General features: G+C 45.4%; 1 protein-coding gene across 1 annotated transcript in view; it reads left to right on the top strand.

Annotated features, from left to right (window-relative positions):
• TENM4 (teneurin transmembrane protein 4) overlaps positions 1-18,577 on the top strand; it is a 2,883,939-nt gene that overhangs the window by 2,848,743 nt on the left and 16,619 nt on the right. The window contains 3 exon segments of the mRNA XM_053900128.1: positions 9,600-9,772; positions 14,944-15,179; positions 18,242-18,538. Coding sequence (XP_053756103.1) covers positions 9,600-9,772; positions 14,944-15,179; positions 18,242-18,538 — 706 coding nt within the window.

The raw sequence follows: 18,577 nt of genomic DNA, 5'->3' as shown, positions 1-18,577 counted from the left end.
GCAGGACATAGAATTCAAGTGGTTCAAGTAATGACACTTGGCTTAAGGGTTTCACTGGAGGATGTAAGAGCTAGAAAGTACATCGTTCCCAAACTTAACAGTAGGAATAAGCCAGGAAAATGGCAAATTCATGAGTTTTTCTTAAACTTCTCTAAGGTCACAGGGCAACCACCTAACCAAATCCAGGGAGAGAGACTCCTGAAGAGAAAGCCGAGACGTGAGCACTAGCTTACCTGGGGTTAACACAACTGGTCACAAGAGATCAGCTAGGGTGGTTTGGCAGATTTATGAAGGCTAAGTGTAAACTGGCAAGAGAGCTTGAAGCCCTTAGAGGCTGCAGACAATGGGTAAGAGAGTCCACATACTCTCCATGATTTCTCTCCACAGCCTGACCAGGTAACTCTAAGAAAAGAGTAGAGAAAGATGTAAGTGTCTACCGTGGTAAACTTGGGAGGTCCTGCCTTCTGTTCCCATCCCAACCCACTTTATTTCCCATATGGAACAAAAGCCTTCATCTGTGGAGAGAAAGGCAGCCACCACTGTCCTCCCTAGGCACTGGCGGAGACCCACTGCCACTGAATAAGGGAAGAAAAACAATTTTAACTTCTGTTAGGAGGGGAGGGGGATAGGCAATGGGTCCAGACTTATAGCCTGACGGGGGGCAGTAGCAGTCACTGAAGAGGCTACATTTTTGAGACTCGGGACACATGGTTACATAAGACCGAGGCTTACTCAGAACGAGAGAGAACTCTCATGCTCACCACCCACTCCCATAGTTTAGCTAAAAAGCTAAACACAACAATGGAAAGCAGAATAGTACCATGAGTGAGGTAAGAGAGGGATAAGGGCTGGAAAGAGACCCTCCCTGAGGCACAGCACAGAAAGGGGTTCTAACGCTTAAGATGGAGTTGACACTGAGAAAAAAAGTCATCTGACAAACTACTTTAGCTCCCTAAACACAAGGCATCACTAGAGGAACTTAAAGCCTACTAAGGTCAACCAGAGAAACATCAAACTTCAAAGCCAGCCCAAATCCTAACTAAATTAACTCAAACCCCTTCACTAAAGTCCTAGCAGAAGGAAGCTCCTACTCATTTCCAGGCATAAAACCTGTTACCTCATTTTCTAGTGTAGTGCACAAGATGTCACACTTTCAACTGAACGTACAAAAAGGCTAGAAAACACAACATACTCCCAAGAGACAAAGGAATCATCAGAACCACACTTAGATATGACACAGATGTTGAAGCTGTCTTTCAGGGAATTTAAAATAACCATAACGTTAAAAGATCTCATGGAAAAGGTGAACACTATGAAAGATCAGATGGATATTTTCAGCAGAGAAGTGGAAGCCGTAAGAAAAAAATCAAATGAACATCTAGAAATGAAAACAAGTTCCAGAGATGAAGAATGCCTTTAATGGGCTTATCAGTAGATGGAGACAGCTGAAGGAAGAAGATGGGTCAATAGAAACTACCCAAACTGAAATATAAAGAGAAAAAAAATAGTGAAAAAAAAAAAAGATACAGAACCCAGACATCCAAAAGCTAGGCAATATCAACTTGTCTAATACACATATAGAGATCTTCCTCGACTTACAGTGGGATCACATCCTGACAGATCTTACCATTAGTTGAAAATATTCTAAGTCAATGAATTTAATACACCTAACCTACCAAACATTATAGCTTAGCCTAGCCTACCTTAGATGTGCTCAGAACATTTCCAATAGTCTCCAGTTGGGCAAAAGCATCTAATACAAAGCCTATTTTATAGTGAAGTGTTGAGCATCTCATGTAATTTATTACATACTGTACTGAAAATGAAAAACAGAAATGGCTGTATGGGTGCAGAATGGTTGTCAATTATGGGATGTTTACCCTCGTGATTCAGGTGACTGACTGGGAGCTGTGTCTCCCTGCTGCCCAGCATCACGAGAGGGTGTCACATCACTAGACTGGGAGAAGATCAAAATTCATAATTCGAAGTACAGTTTCTCCTGAGTTCATATCACTTTTGAACCATCATAAAGTCAAAAAATCAGGGCACCTGAGTGTCTCAATCAGCTAAGAGTCCCACTTCAGCTCAAGTCATGATCTCACAGCTTGTGAGTTCAAGCCCTCAGTTGGGCTCTGTCCTGACAGCTCGGAGCTGGAGCCTGCTTCAGATTCTGTGTCTCCCACTCTCTCTGCCCTTCCCCAGCTCCACTCTGTTTCTCTCCTTCAAAAAAATTTTTTTTTGTTAATAAAAAATTTTTGAAAATTAAGTCAAAAATTCATAACAAAACATCGTAAGTTAGGGACCACCCATAATTAGAATTCTAGGAGAAGAGAAAAAGAGCAAGGCAGAAGAAATATTTGGAGAAGTAACGTAATTATGGACACCAAACCACAGACCCAAAAAGTTCAGAAAACACCAAGCAAAGTTCACACACACACACACACACACACACACACATCTTAGTCATCTATTCAAAATACAAAAGAAAAAGAGAAACTCTTTAAAGCAGATGGAGGTGGAGGCATTTTATATAGAGGAACAAAGATAAGAATTACAGCAGACTTCTCATCAGAAACCATGCAAGCGAGAAGACAGAAATGCTGAAAGGGGGACAAAAACAACCAGACTTCTATACCCAGGAAAAGTATCTTTCACATAAAGAAATGTTATAGAGGTATAGATGTATAGGCAGGGATAAGAGAACCAAGAAAGAATGGTGAGGCACTCAGGCATTAAAAACGGTGAACAACCTTGACCAACCCTGAGGCTTAAGGGCAAGGCAGGGCAGAAATAGGATGTTGTTACTGAAGCCCAGTGGAAGCCATATAACAGTGAATAAGTAGCTATCTCATAAAAATTATAATTATGGACAGATGAAGTCGCTATTAGAAATATGGCACTGAAGTAGATCAGGAATAAGGAAGGCTCCTCTTAACATCCAGTCTCTTGCCAATGCCTACCATTGACTGAATCCAACCAGAAACAAGCCAGAAAGCAGGGGGGTACGGTGGGGGGAGGAGGGACAGTGATGTAGTCAGCTCCTCTGGGCACAGAGAAAAGCGCAGAATGGATCTGAGGGGAGAGAGGATAACCAGCACAGACATTGACTGGCTCTGTGACCTCATACACCCAAGTGGCAGAGCTAGGATTCAATCACAGATCTCCCTGAATCCTTTCCACCAGATGCACTGCTTCAGGTACAACATCAGTGAGAGATCAGACCTACCATCGGTACAGTGTACCAGATGTTAGAAATCCTCAAGGCTAAAATGCATTGGTGGGACTTAATTCTATAGGAAATTAGCAGCAAGTATAAGTTTTAATTGCAGAATCCAAAAAGTACCCTGGCTCTGGTACAGTTTTGGAGAAGATAATGATGTAGCAGTGCCATCGTTTATAGTAACCTGAGGCCAAGGGAACTATCCATGTGCATGGGCTGTGAATTCTAATTATTCACAGAGGATATGGTATCCAATTCCTCTCGTTGACAGTGGTGGCATTTGAAACAGTCATAGATGAAATTCATAAAAATCAAATCTCTATTTTCCAACTAAAAAATCCCAGTCAGCAAAAGTTAGTATCAGAGAAGCAGTTTGGCATTTTCCTCACCAGCTGCAACATAGTAAGTGGCTTGAGATGTGAAATATTGAGTGTGAAGAAGAAAGCCTTGCAGTGTGTGTGAAGATACCCTTTAGCGGTCCTCTTCTGAGAGCCAAGTTCACGGCAACTGTATGAATCTTTTATGTGTTTTCTTTCCCCATTCTCCAAAGATGCTTTGGGAAAATGGAGTGAAGAAAAGTCAGTGGAAAAAAATAATGAAAAGCCAACCATCTGGCCATCTCCATCATATCCCCTGAATGTGTGTGTGTGTGTGTGGGGGGGGGGTGCATCACGGCAAATTCAATTGCAATGATATCAAAGCAAACACCTTGAACAGAAAACTATCAGTCTTCTTGACCCACTTGAGATTTCCAAACACAATGTTTTCTATAACATAGTGATGAACACAAAGGTTTTTCCCTGAAACAGCATCACTTATGGGAAGCTTGATGAAAGAACACAGACTTTAAGGTCAGACAGACAGACTTGACTTTGAATCTATATTCCTCAAGTAGCTGTGTGATCTTAGACAAGTTATTTATTCTTTCTGAGCCTCAGCTTCACCAATTGTGAAATGACAACAATAATGCCTACCTCAAAGATGGTTATGGGCATAGTGCTTGGTACCTAAAAGGTAATCACAATCTATGGGTATTTGTGAACTTGCCCTTCCTCATATGGAAGGGGTGAGGTGAAAGGGAAGAAATTCTTAGTTTTTCTTAATCCATATCTTGAAAAGCCAGTAATAATATCTACTCTTTATTATTCATTCATTCATTCATCTAAGAAATAAGTATTGAGTGCCTTTTATATTCTGCATAGTCTCCTAGGCATGAGAATACAGACAAGGTCCCTGTCCTCATAGAGCTTATATTATAGTCGGAAGAGACAGATAAATGACCAATAAACACATAAATAATATGTAATGAAAACAATAAAATCAGAAAATGTGGCCAAGATGGGAGGACCTATCTATTTAAAGGAAGGCCTGACTGAAGTGATAACATTTGAACTGAAATGTGAGTAATGAAAGGAACTAGCCATACAAAGATTGGAGGGAAGAGCATTCTCTGCCAAAGGAACACTAAGTGTGAGCACTCTGAGCCTGGATCGAACGTGGCATATTTGGAGAATGGAAGCAGATGCAGTGGAACACAGGAAGTATGGAAGAGTAGAGTTCAAAGTGAAATTGGAAAGAGAAGCAGGAAAGAGTAGGTCCTTCAGCCAACATTCATTTATGTTATTGAACATCGACTACATGCCAGGCACTCTTCTAAGTTCTGGGATACATTTGCGACCAAAGTCCCTTCTCCCATCAGGGAGTCGACATGGTGGGGAAGGCAGTCTCCTGTGGTCCTGCAGGCCCTGATGAAAAATTTGCATTTCATTTTAAGCATGTTACCTTATTTGAACTTCACAGTATCTTCCTGAGACAGGTGTTACTATCTTCATTTTATAGAGGAGAAAACAGAGGCTCCCAGAGGTTGTGTTAAGTAACCTGCCTGAAATCATGTCGTTTGTAGGGGGTTGATGGTTCACAGGAAAAGAGAACTGAGTGCCCATCCTCTAGGGTTATCATTCATTGCTGGCAAGTGTAGAGCCTGTATTCAAAGCCTAGAACGTCTGACTCCAAGGGCTTCCCATATTAACACGTTCCTTCCTCTTGGTTAGAAAGAAAGAAATTTGCCAGTTCTTTAGAGCCAAAACAGACAGAACTAAGCCACTGTCCCAAAGTCACCCAATCGCAGGGCCAGGGTTTGAAGCAGCCACTTGGAATCCAGAGAGGGGGGAAAACTGTCCCAACTTGTCCAGTGGCGCTGTCTTTCTGTCAGCAGCTCTGTAGCAGGAAGAGAAAGGGCTCCACAGAAGGGGCGTGGCACCTAGGTGTTCAGGGTTCCCCGGACGGGCAGCTCCAGTTTTTCCCTGCAGAGCCAGAAACAGCGGTGTTCTGATGGGCTAATCACAGGTATTGATCAGGCAGCAGGGAGATCCAGTGGCATTTCCCAGGCTCTGGAAGGCACTGAAATGAATTAATAAGAGACAAGAAAATTCTATAAATTGGCTGTTCTATTTGATGTTCATTTAATTAAGACATTCGGTCCCTCTAATGGAAAATGTGAGGAGTGGAAATTACTGGTTTTCGGCCATCTCGTATAAAATGAAAACCAGATCTTGATGGCATGAGGCTTTTCATTGTATCTTCTTCAAGCTCAATTTAATTATGTATTACAGGCTACCTTCAATAATAATTACAATTGTCTGCCTTCATGCAAAGGCTCTTTCTGTCTTGGAGACCAGAGCTCTGGGGAGATGCCTATGGAGATTGCTGAAGTATCATTTAGTGAGAGTAGCTGTTTCCGTCTTTGTGTGCGTTCATCAGATGCTTGCCAGGTACCCACTGTGCATCAGGCCTCTGTCAAGTCCTACAGGAGATAGTGTGTATGTAAATGAATCATGTCTCCCCTTCCCCACAGAGCAACAAAGGGGGCCTCACATATCCAATTGTGCAGTCATTCATTTGTTCAACTAACATTCCCAGCCTGTCTGACACCACAGTCCTGTCCTGACTTAAGCACCCCAGGCTGAAGCAGGTGACAGCTTGTACGTGAGCTGTTACAGAGCAGGGGACCCATTCTGTGATGCAGCTCTGCCAGTGTATTACTGGGAGAAGGGACAAGAGAGAAACCAGGGAAAGCTTTACGTGGTGTCATTGGAGCAAGGCCATATTAAAGCAGTATTGAAGTGACATGTGACCCCTAATCCATGATCTCCCTATCAATTGTTATTTGTAAGACTCTAAAACTCCTTTTTTTTTAACATTTATTAATTTTTGAGAGAGTGTGAGCAGGAGAGGGGCAGAGAGAGAGGGAGACACAGAATCTGAAGCGGGCTCCAGGCTCCAAGCTGTCAGCACAGAGCCCAACACAGGGCTCGAACTCACAAACCCCAAGATCATGACCTGAACCGAAGCCGGACACTTAACTGACTGAGCCACCCAGGCGCCCCTAAAACTCCTTGCTAAGTATCTTGCGTGATGTAATAAAATCTTTTGTATCCAGTTAGATCAGGAAATTAGATAGTCTGAGTAAGTCGTCTCAATAAAGAGTATGTACATGGATAACAGGTGTTCAGAGAACCAGACTAGAATAGCATATCCATCCCATAAACCTGTTGAACTGAAATGGGTCTTCCTGCCGATTTAAGGTAACTCAGGATCTGACAAGACTCAGAATACTCATAGCCCACAGACATAAGTACAGTGACCAGGGCTGAGCCAGTTTCTGGGGTGGGAGCAGGGTGGGTCTTGATTTTGAGCTCAGAAATTTGGGGTACCCTAGTAATATTTACCGTAAAGGTCTGGAGATTGATGTTGGCAGATGTCCTATATGTGAGACTTCCATAAATGCCAGTAATTTAAATTTTTTAATGTTTATTTTTGACAGAGAAAGAGAGAGAGGGAGAGAGAGAGAGACAGAGCACAAGTCGGGGAGGGGCAGAGAAAGAGGGAGACAGAATCTGAAGCAGGCTCCAGGCTCCAAGCTGTCAGCACAGAGCCTGACATGGGGCTTGAACTCACAAACCATGAGATCATGACCTGAGCTGAAGTCAGATGTTTAAGTGACTGAGCCACCCAGGTGCCCCAAATGCCAGTAATTTAAAAGGGCCTCTTCCCCCAAGATGGCCATGCTCATGACTTCTCTGTACATGGCAGTATCTGGGTTGTCACAGCACTTTGCTGATTATGAAAATAATCCATGGTCATTATTTTAAGATCTTTGGGATATAAAATGCCACCAGTAATTCTACCTCCCAGAGATAACCACTCTAAAAATCATACATTTTTGTACAATCCCTTCCTATTCAAATTTCCAGCAGCCATAAAGAGTTGAAAAGAAAACCGCCTCTCCTAGAGTTAAAGGGAGCAGAGCTCTGAGAGCATCTCCAGGAGAGAGAGGCTTTAGGACAAACTTCCAGATCTTCACCCCAAGACTCACCCTCCTTCCTAGCAGCAGTGTCTCAGAATCACCTCCTCACCCAGCTCTGAGGGGCACCTTACACCTGTGACCCTCCAATCCGGGCTTTAAGCCACATGGTCACCCTCCCCTAAGCCAGACTGACATTTTCTTACAAGACTCTGACTCCGTACTAAGGAAGAAAAATGAGAAATCGTGACAAGAAACAGTTTTCCAAAGCGCCAAAGGTACCTATAGGAGAGCCCAAGGACTGATACAGCCCACACCCTTGCCCAGCTGAGACCAAGCCCAAGGTATGTGGTACAGATCTGTGTTGTTGCTATCCTGGAAAACGCTTGCATCCCCCTTCCTCGGGCCTCAGCAACAGAGAGATTCAATTTCCCCCAGAGTTAGTCTTGAATCAAGGACCTGGGTGATTCATGTAACCAGCACCTTTGTCTGTGGCAGACTGTCCCGGCCAGGGACTGTTGGCATTCAGCGTAAAGAGTCCCACGGTTAGTACCAGGCACAGGGACAGAAAGAGTTGGTAGAGGACACAATCCATGTAGCACCTATATCTGACCTTGGGCAAAAAATTGCTCAGCAAACACCTATCTGGTCTCACCTCCCAAGTCTCACCTGAAGCGGTCGAAGCAGCAGCACCTGAGGCATCAGGAAACCAGGTGCAGCTGGAGGATCATGGGAAGAGCCAGGACTGAGCTGAACTCTGGAGCCTTTCATTTCGCCAGCATCAAATCCCTCGGGGCCCAGAGGCCAGCTTCACGGCAATAGTGAGAGCAAAGCAGGGGAAAGAGTCCACCAGGGAGACACAAAACTGAACTCGCATGTGAGCTTCAGTACGACTAGAAGTCAGAAACACTAACATCTGGACGAAGAAGTTTTTTCCCATTCACGCACAGGTGCAAAAAGGCTATTATACCTACCTTTTTACACTTCAGCCTCCCGCAATTAAAAACTGTAACTGAGTGTTAAAAGCCTACCCTACCATCTCCCAACGACTTTGCCGCAGGTAGAGCACAACAACAGATGTTTGCAAACGGACGCTACAGAAATGCTCACTCAAGGCAGAGAAGCAAGTGGGACCCTGGAAGCAGATAAATCTGACTTTGACTTTTGACTCCACCACACTTATGATCTGTGTGACCTTGAGCAGGTGACTCGACTTTTCTGAACCTCCTCCAAAAAGGAGATCATTTATACCGTTTAGACTAGTTGCCAGGATTAAGGGAAAGGATGTATGAAAAGCACTATGCCTGATATGTTGTGGGTGTTCAGTAATGGTAGGCATTTCTTTCATTATTATCAGAGATGGAAAAGGGAATTAAGATTCAATTGTGATGCTTCAAAAAGATGCCAGCAGAGCAAAGCTGTGAGTCCTGACAACTGCAGATATATGCGTAACTGCTTGGTGCCTGACGTGAAATCTAGACGGGAAGAGGTTGCAAGAGCTCGTCTGTTAAGCCTCCTTATGTGGGAGCAGAGTCCTGGTTTGAATTCAGAGCCCCCTTTCTCCAGGGTCCGTAGCTTTGTAGGAAGCCCCATCTCTTGTGGTGTTCAAGAAAAGCCTGTATAACCATTTCTCTGGGTTTTGAGAGGGTTATTCAAGCATCACGTTTGACCCTGTCACCTCTGGGAGTGCCCTGGCTTTAAGACTTTGGGTCAGCAGCCTCAGATGACCGCCATCTTGTCACACCACACGGGTGGGTGTAAGTTTGGAGGCACAGGCCCCTGCCGCAGGTTCCTCGCAGTAATCCTGGGAGGGAGGCAGGGCAGGGGCTGTCATCTCTGCTTTATAGAATTAGCAGAGGAAGACTCAGAGAGGTAAGTCCTCCACCTGCAGTCAGGTGTCAACCGGTAGAGTCCCTTCCTGGAAACTGTGTGCAAGGAGGTGTAGGAGACACGGCAATGTATCTAACCAGAGAGAAAAGCAGAACGTGCAAACCTGTGGCAGCAGGTGGAACTCGCCAAGTTCCGGCCATGGCACCATTATATTTCTGTTACTCAGAGCCACCCCTTGGTTTTCAGGTATGACAGCTTTGGCCGCCTGACAAATGTGACCTTCCCCACTGGCCAGGTGAGCAGTTTCCGAAGCGATACAGACAGCTCAGTGCATGTCCAGGTAGAGACCTCCAGCAAGGATGATGTCACCATAACCACCAACCTGTCTGCTTCCGGTGCCTTCTATACACTGCTGCAAGGTAAGCCGGCTGGGAGGCTTGGGGACTTTGAGGCAGGGGGGTGAAGAGACCCCTTTGGAAGAGGATGATACCAGAAACAAGCGGCTACTAGAGCCGGGCAGCTTTAGTAGCAGAGCATTACAACTGGTTTCTCTCTGTGTTGCATTCGAATGTGCAAAACACACCAGCCTGAGTCCTGTATATTCTCTCCCAGAAGCCTCAGAGTAACAGTCCCTTGTCTCATCCCATCATCATGAGAACAAAGGGTAGACAGTCCACTAGCTGCTAATCCAGATGCCCTCACTATTCCGCCATTCTAATGGCTCCCAGGTTAAAGGCTTGCTCTCACACTGGTGTGGGTGAGGACAAAGGACAATAATGATTGTGCCTAATCACGAAAGGGACCTAGGCATGGAGAAGTCCTCCCTGAAGCTCAGGTGAGAACAGTCCGTGCCTTCTCTAGGCTTCCACAGAGGAAAGACCCTTCTCGTCTGCATTCATCAAGTAATCCCTGGTAGGAGTTGATCTTTGAGCTTTAGGGAAATCACAGTGATGAAATCTGGCTGCAGATTGTCTGCCTTGGTTGTCCTCATGGGAGGTGGTGACCCAGAGTGGAGTTCACAACTTCATTGGATCTAGTAAGCATGAAAAAAAGAAGAAGCTATCACTAGGGAGAGCCCTGATTTTTTTCACCACTCTCCTGATGGCTTTTTGTGCTCCCAAAAGCTTTGACACAAGTAGTAAAAAGAGGCTTGGGCTGGGAGTCACAGGCCCAGATTCTAGTCCTGACTCTGCCACCACATCATGGGGGCCTTTGATTTTCTCCTTGAGGAAACGAAAGCAAGTTGAAGCCTTGTTGAATGGTGTGAGGCAGTGCAAGGAGCAGAAAAAAAGCTCTGGAGTAGACAGACTGGGGGATCTCTGTGCCTACGGTTTCAGTTCCTACCTGTGTGAATTGGGTGGAGTCACTCTTCTCTGAGCCTCAGTCTCTGGGGCTGGGAAATGGGGCCGAATTACCGTAGCTGCCTCATAAGCGTTGCCCAGACAATCCCTTTACAGTGTACACAGAGTGCCCAACATGGGCCAGGCCCATAATACAACTCAGTAAGTTCTTGCTGGATTCATTAACTAATTATTTAATAACTGGCACTTGGATTTACCATAAGAAAATAACTGTATATTTCCACAACCGCTTCTACTCCCAAATGTAATACAGTGCCTTTAAAGAAGCTCAAAGAACAGTAGTGGTTCTCGGTCAGAAGAAAGAGAAGCAGTATCTTGCAGTTCCTTCCCCACCAGCACCTAGAGCAGTGGGTTGGGACACACTCACGGTGTTTATGCTCGGACTGAGTTATTGCCAGGAGAAGGTGCCGATTCCGAGCTGGCCAGGGCTCTGCCTGGCCGAGGACAGCAGGGCCACAGATTGTTCAGACATCTTGTCCCTCCCTGTGGTTAAGAACTGTCTTATCCCCTGCACACCTCTAAGCTGGCTTGCTGCATTTTTCTCAAAAGTTAATGCAGTCTTACTTATCTTTAGGCAACTTTTTTTTTTTCCCATTCAAAAGTGCCACATTTCCTCACTTTTAAAATGTACCATCAATTCAGTAGCAACTTTTCAGCTTGGGGAGGAAGGGAGACACACGGCTCAAAATTCATGCAAGGACTTAAGACACATTCCGATTTCACAAACACTGAAGTGGGAAAAGGAAAAACTCATCGGGGAATCCAGGAAATGTGGTACCTGTTTTTCCTCTTTGGTGCCTCTGCCAAGCTCCTCTCCTTCCCTCATACCAGGCTTGCATGTTCCGTTTTGCAACCACCTCAGTAGAGGCTTGGTAAAAAGTGTTTTCAGCTGCATCTTATGTCTGAGCTATGGGAAGAAATAAGGAGGAACCGCTAATGAGGAGCAGGCTTGGGAAGTCACAGCTCACATTAAATGGGGCTCGTTTGAGATGGGCCTCTACAAACACCATTCCATCCAAAGTCACCACTAATGGACATATGTGCATTCAGCAAGAAGCAGCTTTAAGAGATAAATGACACGGGCCTTTTCACTGTTCAAAAGAAGGAAAATACAGATGGCCAGTGAATAATGCATAGCCAAGTTTAAGGCAGATCTTAGAATCCTGCATGTGTGAGGAAGAAAAGGGGAAGGATGGAGGGGGAAGGAGGGAGGGAGGGAGAGAGGGCGGGGCTGATCTGATGCCATTCTAACAGGGAAGACTTAGCCACAGTTTCCTACAAAACTACATCCGTTTTTTGTTTGTTTTTGTTTTTGCTTTTGTGTGTGTCTGTGGTTGTTTGTGGGGTTTTTTTGTTTTTGGGTTTTTTTTTGTTTTTTTTCTTTGCTTGACATACATAGCCTGGAATAGATCTAGTTCAATCCAGCAAATGTTTACTGAGCACGTACTCTAACGACAATGATAGCTAACATCTTGGAACACCTATCAAGTATAAAGTAGATGGTTAGTGTTTTACATTCATGTACCTACTCCCTCCTCACAACAACCCTATGAGGTATTATTAACATCTCCATTTTCCAAATGAAGACAGTTTAAGTCACTAAGAGGTTAAGTACCTTGTCCAAAGACACACGCCTGGTAGGGTATTTGGACCCAGACAAATAGAACCCATTCTCTTAAGCACTGATCTAAAGGCAATGGGGAGCTATTGAAGACCCATGATCAGTACTAGAAAAGTTCTCTATGACAGATGTGTGAAACGGGGCAGTAGAGGCTGAGGAGAGATGACAAGAGATCTCCATGGCAGTGACTAGTACAATGCTCACACAGAAAACTAATAATAGCTCACTTTTACATAACACTCACTATATGCCAACCACCATTCTCAGCTCTTCATATTCGTTATCCCACCTAATGCTATGAGGTAAGAGTACAGTTTTCATCCCCAAGGTACAGATGAAGAACCAGAGGCATGGGAGGTTAAGGAATTTGCCCAGGGTCTTGCAGCAAGAGAATGGTGGAGCTGGGACTCGAACCCTGGTAGCGTGGCTCTGAAGGCCATGCGTGCTCTTAGTCTCTGTGCAGCAGAACAGAGTGTAGACCCTGTACCCCTCAGTTGCCAGACCAGTAATGAGGCCCATCAAGAGGCTAAGGGAGGGGGAGGCATTTGTTGTGACCAAGGAACTGGGGAGGCTTCTGGGGAGAGGTGACAGTTCAGCGTAGCCTTGAAGAGAGGACTTGGGCTAGAGTTTATTGAAGAGGGGCAGGTATAGACAGAAGCAGCAGCTGAGGAAGGGCAAGAGGGGAAGGCTGCAGCACTAACTCAGGTGTTTCTAGTGTTAGAAAAGAATTGTGTGCATTTCACAACTGAAATTCGCTTTTCTCCAGAAGTTTCTTTGAGCTAAAGATCCTAATTAAAATATTTAAATCAGGTCTAAGATTTCAAAATCAGACATATTTTTTAAATCATTGGTTCATCTATGCACATATGTATGTATATGAAAATGACTTATATATATATGTATATATATGTACACATATATATACACATATATATACATATATGTATATACATATATATACATATATGTATATACATATATATACACATATATGTACACATATATATACATATATATATATATACATATATATTTGGAATTTTGTCAGCAACTTAAGTACTGGAGTTATTTTCACCTTGATGTAAAGAATAGTTACTCTGGTGTGTACCAAGAACCTTAAAAATGTTCAACCCTGGGGCGCCTGGGTGGCTCAGTCGGTTGAGCGTCCGGCTTCGGCTCAGGTCATGACTTCCTGGTCTGTGAGTTCAAGCCCTGCGTCGGGCTCTGTGCTGACAGCTCAGAGCCTGGAGCCTGTTTCAGATTCTGTGTCTCCCTCTCTCTCTGCCCCTCCCCTGCTCATGCTCTGTCTCTCTCTGTCTCAAAAATAAATAAAACATTAAAAAATTAAAAAAAAATAATGTTCAACCCTTTGTTCTAGTAATCCTAACAACCCAAAACGAAGACATTGATTTATCCAAAAAATATAGTTTTAATAGAGATATAATTCACATACTCTAAAATTCACCCTTTTAAAGTGTACAATTCAGGGGGGTTTAGTATATTTACAAAGTTATGCAATCATTAATGTTGTCTAGTTCTAGAAAATGTTTACCACTCCCCCAAAAGAAAGCTTGTACCCATAAGTGCTCACTCCCCATTCCCCATTAGTGCCTTTCCCTCACTAATCTACTTGATGTCTTATTCTGGATATTTCATATAAATGGAGTTATTGATACATTATGTGGTCTTTTGTGTCTGACTTCTTTCACTTAACATAATGTTTAAAATATGTTTATTTGCAGTGTCACTTTGTAATTATGAAAAGCTAGAAATAATCAGAATATCTACTTGAGGATTGGTTAGATAAATTATGGCATTTCCATATAGTGGAATACTGTACAGTCATTAGGAGAAACACTTAGGAGGGGGGCCAGGGTGGCTCAGTCAGTTGAGCGTCCAACTTTGGCTCAGGTCATGATCTCGTGGTTGGTGAGTTCAAGCCCTTGTGTTGGCCTCTGTGCTGACAGCTCGGAGCCTGGAGCCTGCTTCAGATTCTGTGTCTCCCTCTCTCTCTGCCCCTCCCCCACTCTCTCTCCCGCTCGCTCTCTCAAAAATAAACAAGCATTAAAAAATTTTTTAAAGAGAGAAACACTTAGGAAAAATATTCAATGATGTAATACAATGATCAGTGGCACACTATAAGCAATTACTTTATAATGTATTCAGAAATATTCTTTTTTTAATGTTTATTTCTGAGAGAGAGACAGAGCATGAGCGGGAAAAGGGCAGAGAGAGAGGGAGACCCAGAATCCAAAGCAGGTTCCAGGCTCTGAGCTGTCAGCACAGAGCTAGATGCGGGGCTCGAACTCATGACCTGAGCCTTAAGTCAGATGCTTAACTGACTGAGCCACCCAGGCGCCCCCAGAAATATTCTGAAGTCTAGGAGTATACAAAATATTTACAGTGGCTTTTTTTTTTTTTTTTGGTATTGCGATCATGGACGATCTCCCTATATCGTCCTAGTTTTCTTCAATGATAATGTTTCATTTCCATAGTCAGAAAAATAAACCCATTTAGAAGCCACACCCCTACCTCTGCTGTGCACACCCCTCCCTCCATCCTCAACCCTCCTGAGCAGAAACGGTCCCTCTCCTCTCCCGTCCCTCAGACCAGGTCCGCAACAGCTACTACATCGGGGCAGACGGCTCCCTGCGGCTGCTGCTGGCCAACGGCATGGAGGTGGCACTGCAGACAGAGCCCCATCTGCTGGCCGGCACGGTCAACCCCACTGTGGGCAAGCGGAACGTCACGCTGCCCATCGACAACGGCCTCAACCTGGTGGAGTGGCGGCAGCGCAAGGAGCAGGCGCGGGGCCAGGTCACCGTGTTCGGGCGCCGGCTGCGGGTGAGCAAGGCCTGCTCCAGGCGGGGCTCCGCCTCTGGGGGTGGCTGGGGCCCTAGCCAGAGAGAATGAGGACCGATCCGGAGAACTGAGTTCTGTTCTTGAAACTGGCCCTGAGGGAGAAAATGTTCCTGGGCCCCCTGCCAAAGGAGGAAGGTAAAGTAGGCAAACCTCACTTAATAAGAAATCTCGAATCTCTCTTCCGTTGTGGCAAGATCACCGGCTTTGGTGTTAGGCCTGAGTTGGATTTCCAGCTTCTGTGATACCCGGACTGAATTTCAGCCTGTCCGTGATGCCATTTCATTCATCCGGAGCCTCAGTCTCATTCTCCAAAAAAAAATGGGAAGGATGAATCAATTTTACAAGTTGCGACAAGAATTGGAAATAATATACAGAATGCCTCATACCGAGCCTTGCACACAGGAAGTGGTCAATAACCTACTCCTGTTGTTCCTGCTATTCTTACTACTATGTTCTTATTAATATCTAGCAGAATCCAGTTTGGCTATTTGGAACCTAAGCCACATCCTCCACTCCTTCCAGGCAGTTGTCCCCTTACTAAATGAGCAAAACGACCCCCAACCCCAGCTGTCCCTGCTGCCAGTGGGTTGGCATCTGTGGTCTGGCATTTCAGAGTGCTCTTCAGAATGTGGATGCCCTGAGCCAGCCCTTTCACTGCCTCACCCCCCATGTTTCTGCAGAGTGCTATTACCGCCCCCGCCCCCCAGGCCCGATTACCCCACTTCTTTTCCCTCTAGCTTCAGAAAGGAAGGTGACAGGGAGCGTGAAAGCGAAGAAACCAGCTCAGTTCTGAGCACAGCTCCTTGCAGACCCCAGCTGCTCCGTAGGCACTGGCTGGGCTGAAGGGAACCACAGAACTGAGCGAGATTGTTGCTGACTCCTAAAAACCACAGAAGCATCCTCATGCCACACGGCTGGCGCTGTCTCGACACAGCCAATATCACACAACTAGAATCCACAAAACCAGCCTTCCTGTGTCTCCTCAACAGCCTAGAACTCTAGCAAAAATCGAAGTGGGAAAGAACCTTCCACTAGTTCCCTGAGGAAGGCCGTAAGTGTCTTTGTTCTCTGTGGCCCGCCACCATCTGCAGCCTCCCCGAGCCCCCTGTCTGAATTCTCCAGGAGCCCCCTCATGCACATCTAAGGCAGTGTGCTAAATGGAAAATTTGACCTTGGTTTGATTCCTGCCTGGGCCTGGCGTGTAGCCCTGAGCAACTCCTCTGAGTCTCAGACTCCTCTGCGGAAACAAGATAATATATTCCAAGTACCTAGCCCAATGCTGGTAGAACCCAGGTGCTCAATAAATGGCAGCGATTAGTGCTATTAGGATTTCCTCTCTGCAGTGTGAACTGGACCAAAAGTTTCCCAGGCTTTAATTGGTCCCTCTCCCAGCCTGAGATTAATGGTGCTCCAGCCCGGTGGCCGCATCTCCGCGTCCTCCCAAAATAAATGGCCACCCACAGTGACGGCATGTGGAATTAGAATGTTATCCGGGTGCTCCTCCCCATAATGGAGCTCATTTTTTATACAACTGGGAACTTTTTTAATAAAGAAAGATGTAAAATAATCTCATTGCTGCCACTGCCAAGCACAGGAAGCATTAGGCGGTTCCCCAGTGAGCTGCTTAATTCAATTTTATTAATTTTGCCACAGAGGTGTAGCTCGCCTTCCCTAGGGGCCCTCCAGGGGTGGCGGGGGGGGGGGGGCAACTGGCTGGGTGGCAGCTCCTTGGGAGGAGTCACAGGGGACCCTGCAAAAGATGCCTTAAAATGGCCCCCATCATTGTTGGTGGTGCAGACCCTGAATCTTCCTTTGCCCTCCCGGCAAAGAACACAGCTCCAGTCTCCGGTGCCTCCGATTTTTCACGGGAATTGTCTGCCACACTGTTTTTGCTCTGCAATTGTATTTGATTACCCCTGGGAAGGCAACCTTATTATAAGCAGGCCATTCACAGCTAAAGTTGTCCCAGCATCATCATTATAAATCCTTATTTTCAAGGTTTGAGAATTTGTTTGGAGGAAAGGGGGAGACACACACATCTCTACGTTCTCTGAGAATGCGATCCTTTGCTGCCATTTAATGGAAATAATTACATTCATTAATTCAGTACCTTCTATATGCCCAGAACTCTGTTTGGTAATCTACTCAGGCTTCTTCAGTCCTCACAATAGCCCTGTTGTTTCACAGAGGAAGAAATTGAGACTCGGACAGGGAATGGCACTTGCCCAAGGTCACACAGATAAATTGGCCACAGAATCGAGGCTGGAATCCTGACCTTAATTCCTAGACCTGAGCCTTTTTTACCACCCAGGGTCCTAGAGGGCCTTTCATTACCTCAGTCCACATGTGCGGTTTTGTATCATATGACCTACATCATCTACTTTCCTCTTGTGTTTCCCTTACTATATGTCAAACTTAACCAGTGACCGATGGAAGAGTCGGAAAATGTGCCCAAATGTCCTATAAGGCCATGTGCCAATTAGAGGGGACACAGCATTTTAGCTTTGGAGTACCGGGCAATGTTTCAGGGGCAACCCATGCCTAAAGGGTGGATCCAAATACAGAAGTAGGCCTCAAAGTATATTTCTTTATTAAACTATGAAAAACCCTGACTTACCTCTACCCTTGTGGGAGCCTGTATTCCTGACTCTGGAAGGAAATTGAATTGTGTGCTGACCTAGCAGCCCAGCTGACCTAGCAAGGGGATCTGGACCCACTTGGCCTCTCCCTTTTTAGGAGAGAGTCAAGAAGGAGCTGCCTTTTTGTCCCCATTAGAAGTATGACATTAGGATATCACACGGATCGTCTTCAGGACCAGCTAGTATTTGCTCAATACCTGCACTGCCTGTATTCTCACAACAGCCCTATGCAATTGGCATTCCCATTTTACAGATGATGAAGCTTCATAGAACTGGCAGGTGATAGAGCCAGGACCCAAACCCCGTCTGTTGACACTCATGACCTGTGCTGCCTCCTCTAATCAGGACCTTCTCACATCAAAGTCTTCAATGTCCAGATTAACTCTGTCTTTCCTCCTACTCCAGGTTCACAACCGGAACCTCCTGTCCCTGGACTTTGACCGTGTGACCCGCACAGAGAAGATCTATGATGACCACCGCAAGTTCACCCTCCGGATCCTGTACGACCAGGCAGGGCGGCCCAGCCTCTGGTCACCCAGCAGCAGGCTGAATGGTGTCAATGTGACATACTCCCCAGGGGGCCATATCGCTGGCGTCCAGAGAGGCATCATGTCTGAGAGGATGGAATACGACCAGGCGGGTCGCATCACATCCAGGATCTTTGCTGATGGGAAGACGTGGACCTACACATACTTAGAGAAGGCAGGTGTCCATCCCCCCCCACCCCCACCACCACTGGCC

The sequence above is a fragment of the Panthera pardus genome, unplaced genomic scaffold (assembly GCF_024362965.1).
Source record: "Panthera pardus isolate Hobbes unplaced genomic scaffold, ASM2436296v1 HiC_scaffold_12, whole genome shotgun sequence".
Taxonomy (NCBI): domain Eukaryota; kingdom Metazoa; phylum Chordata; class Mammalia; order Carnivora; family Felidae; genus Panthera; species Panthera pardus.
This window is presented reverse-complemented; position numbering and strand designations above follow the sequence as displayed.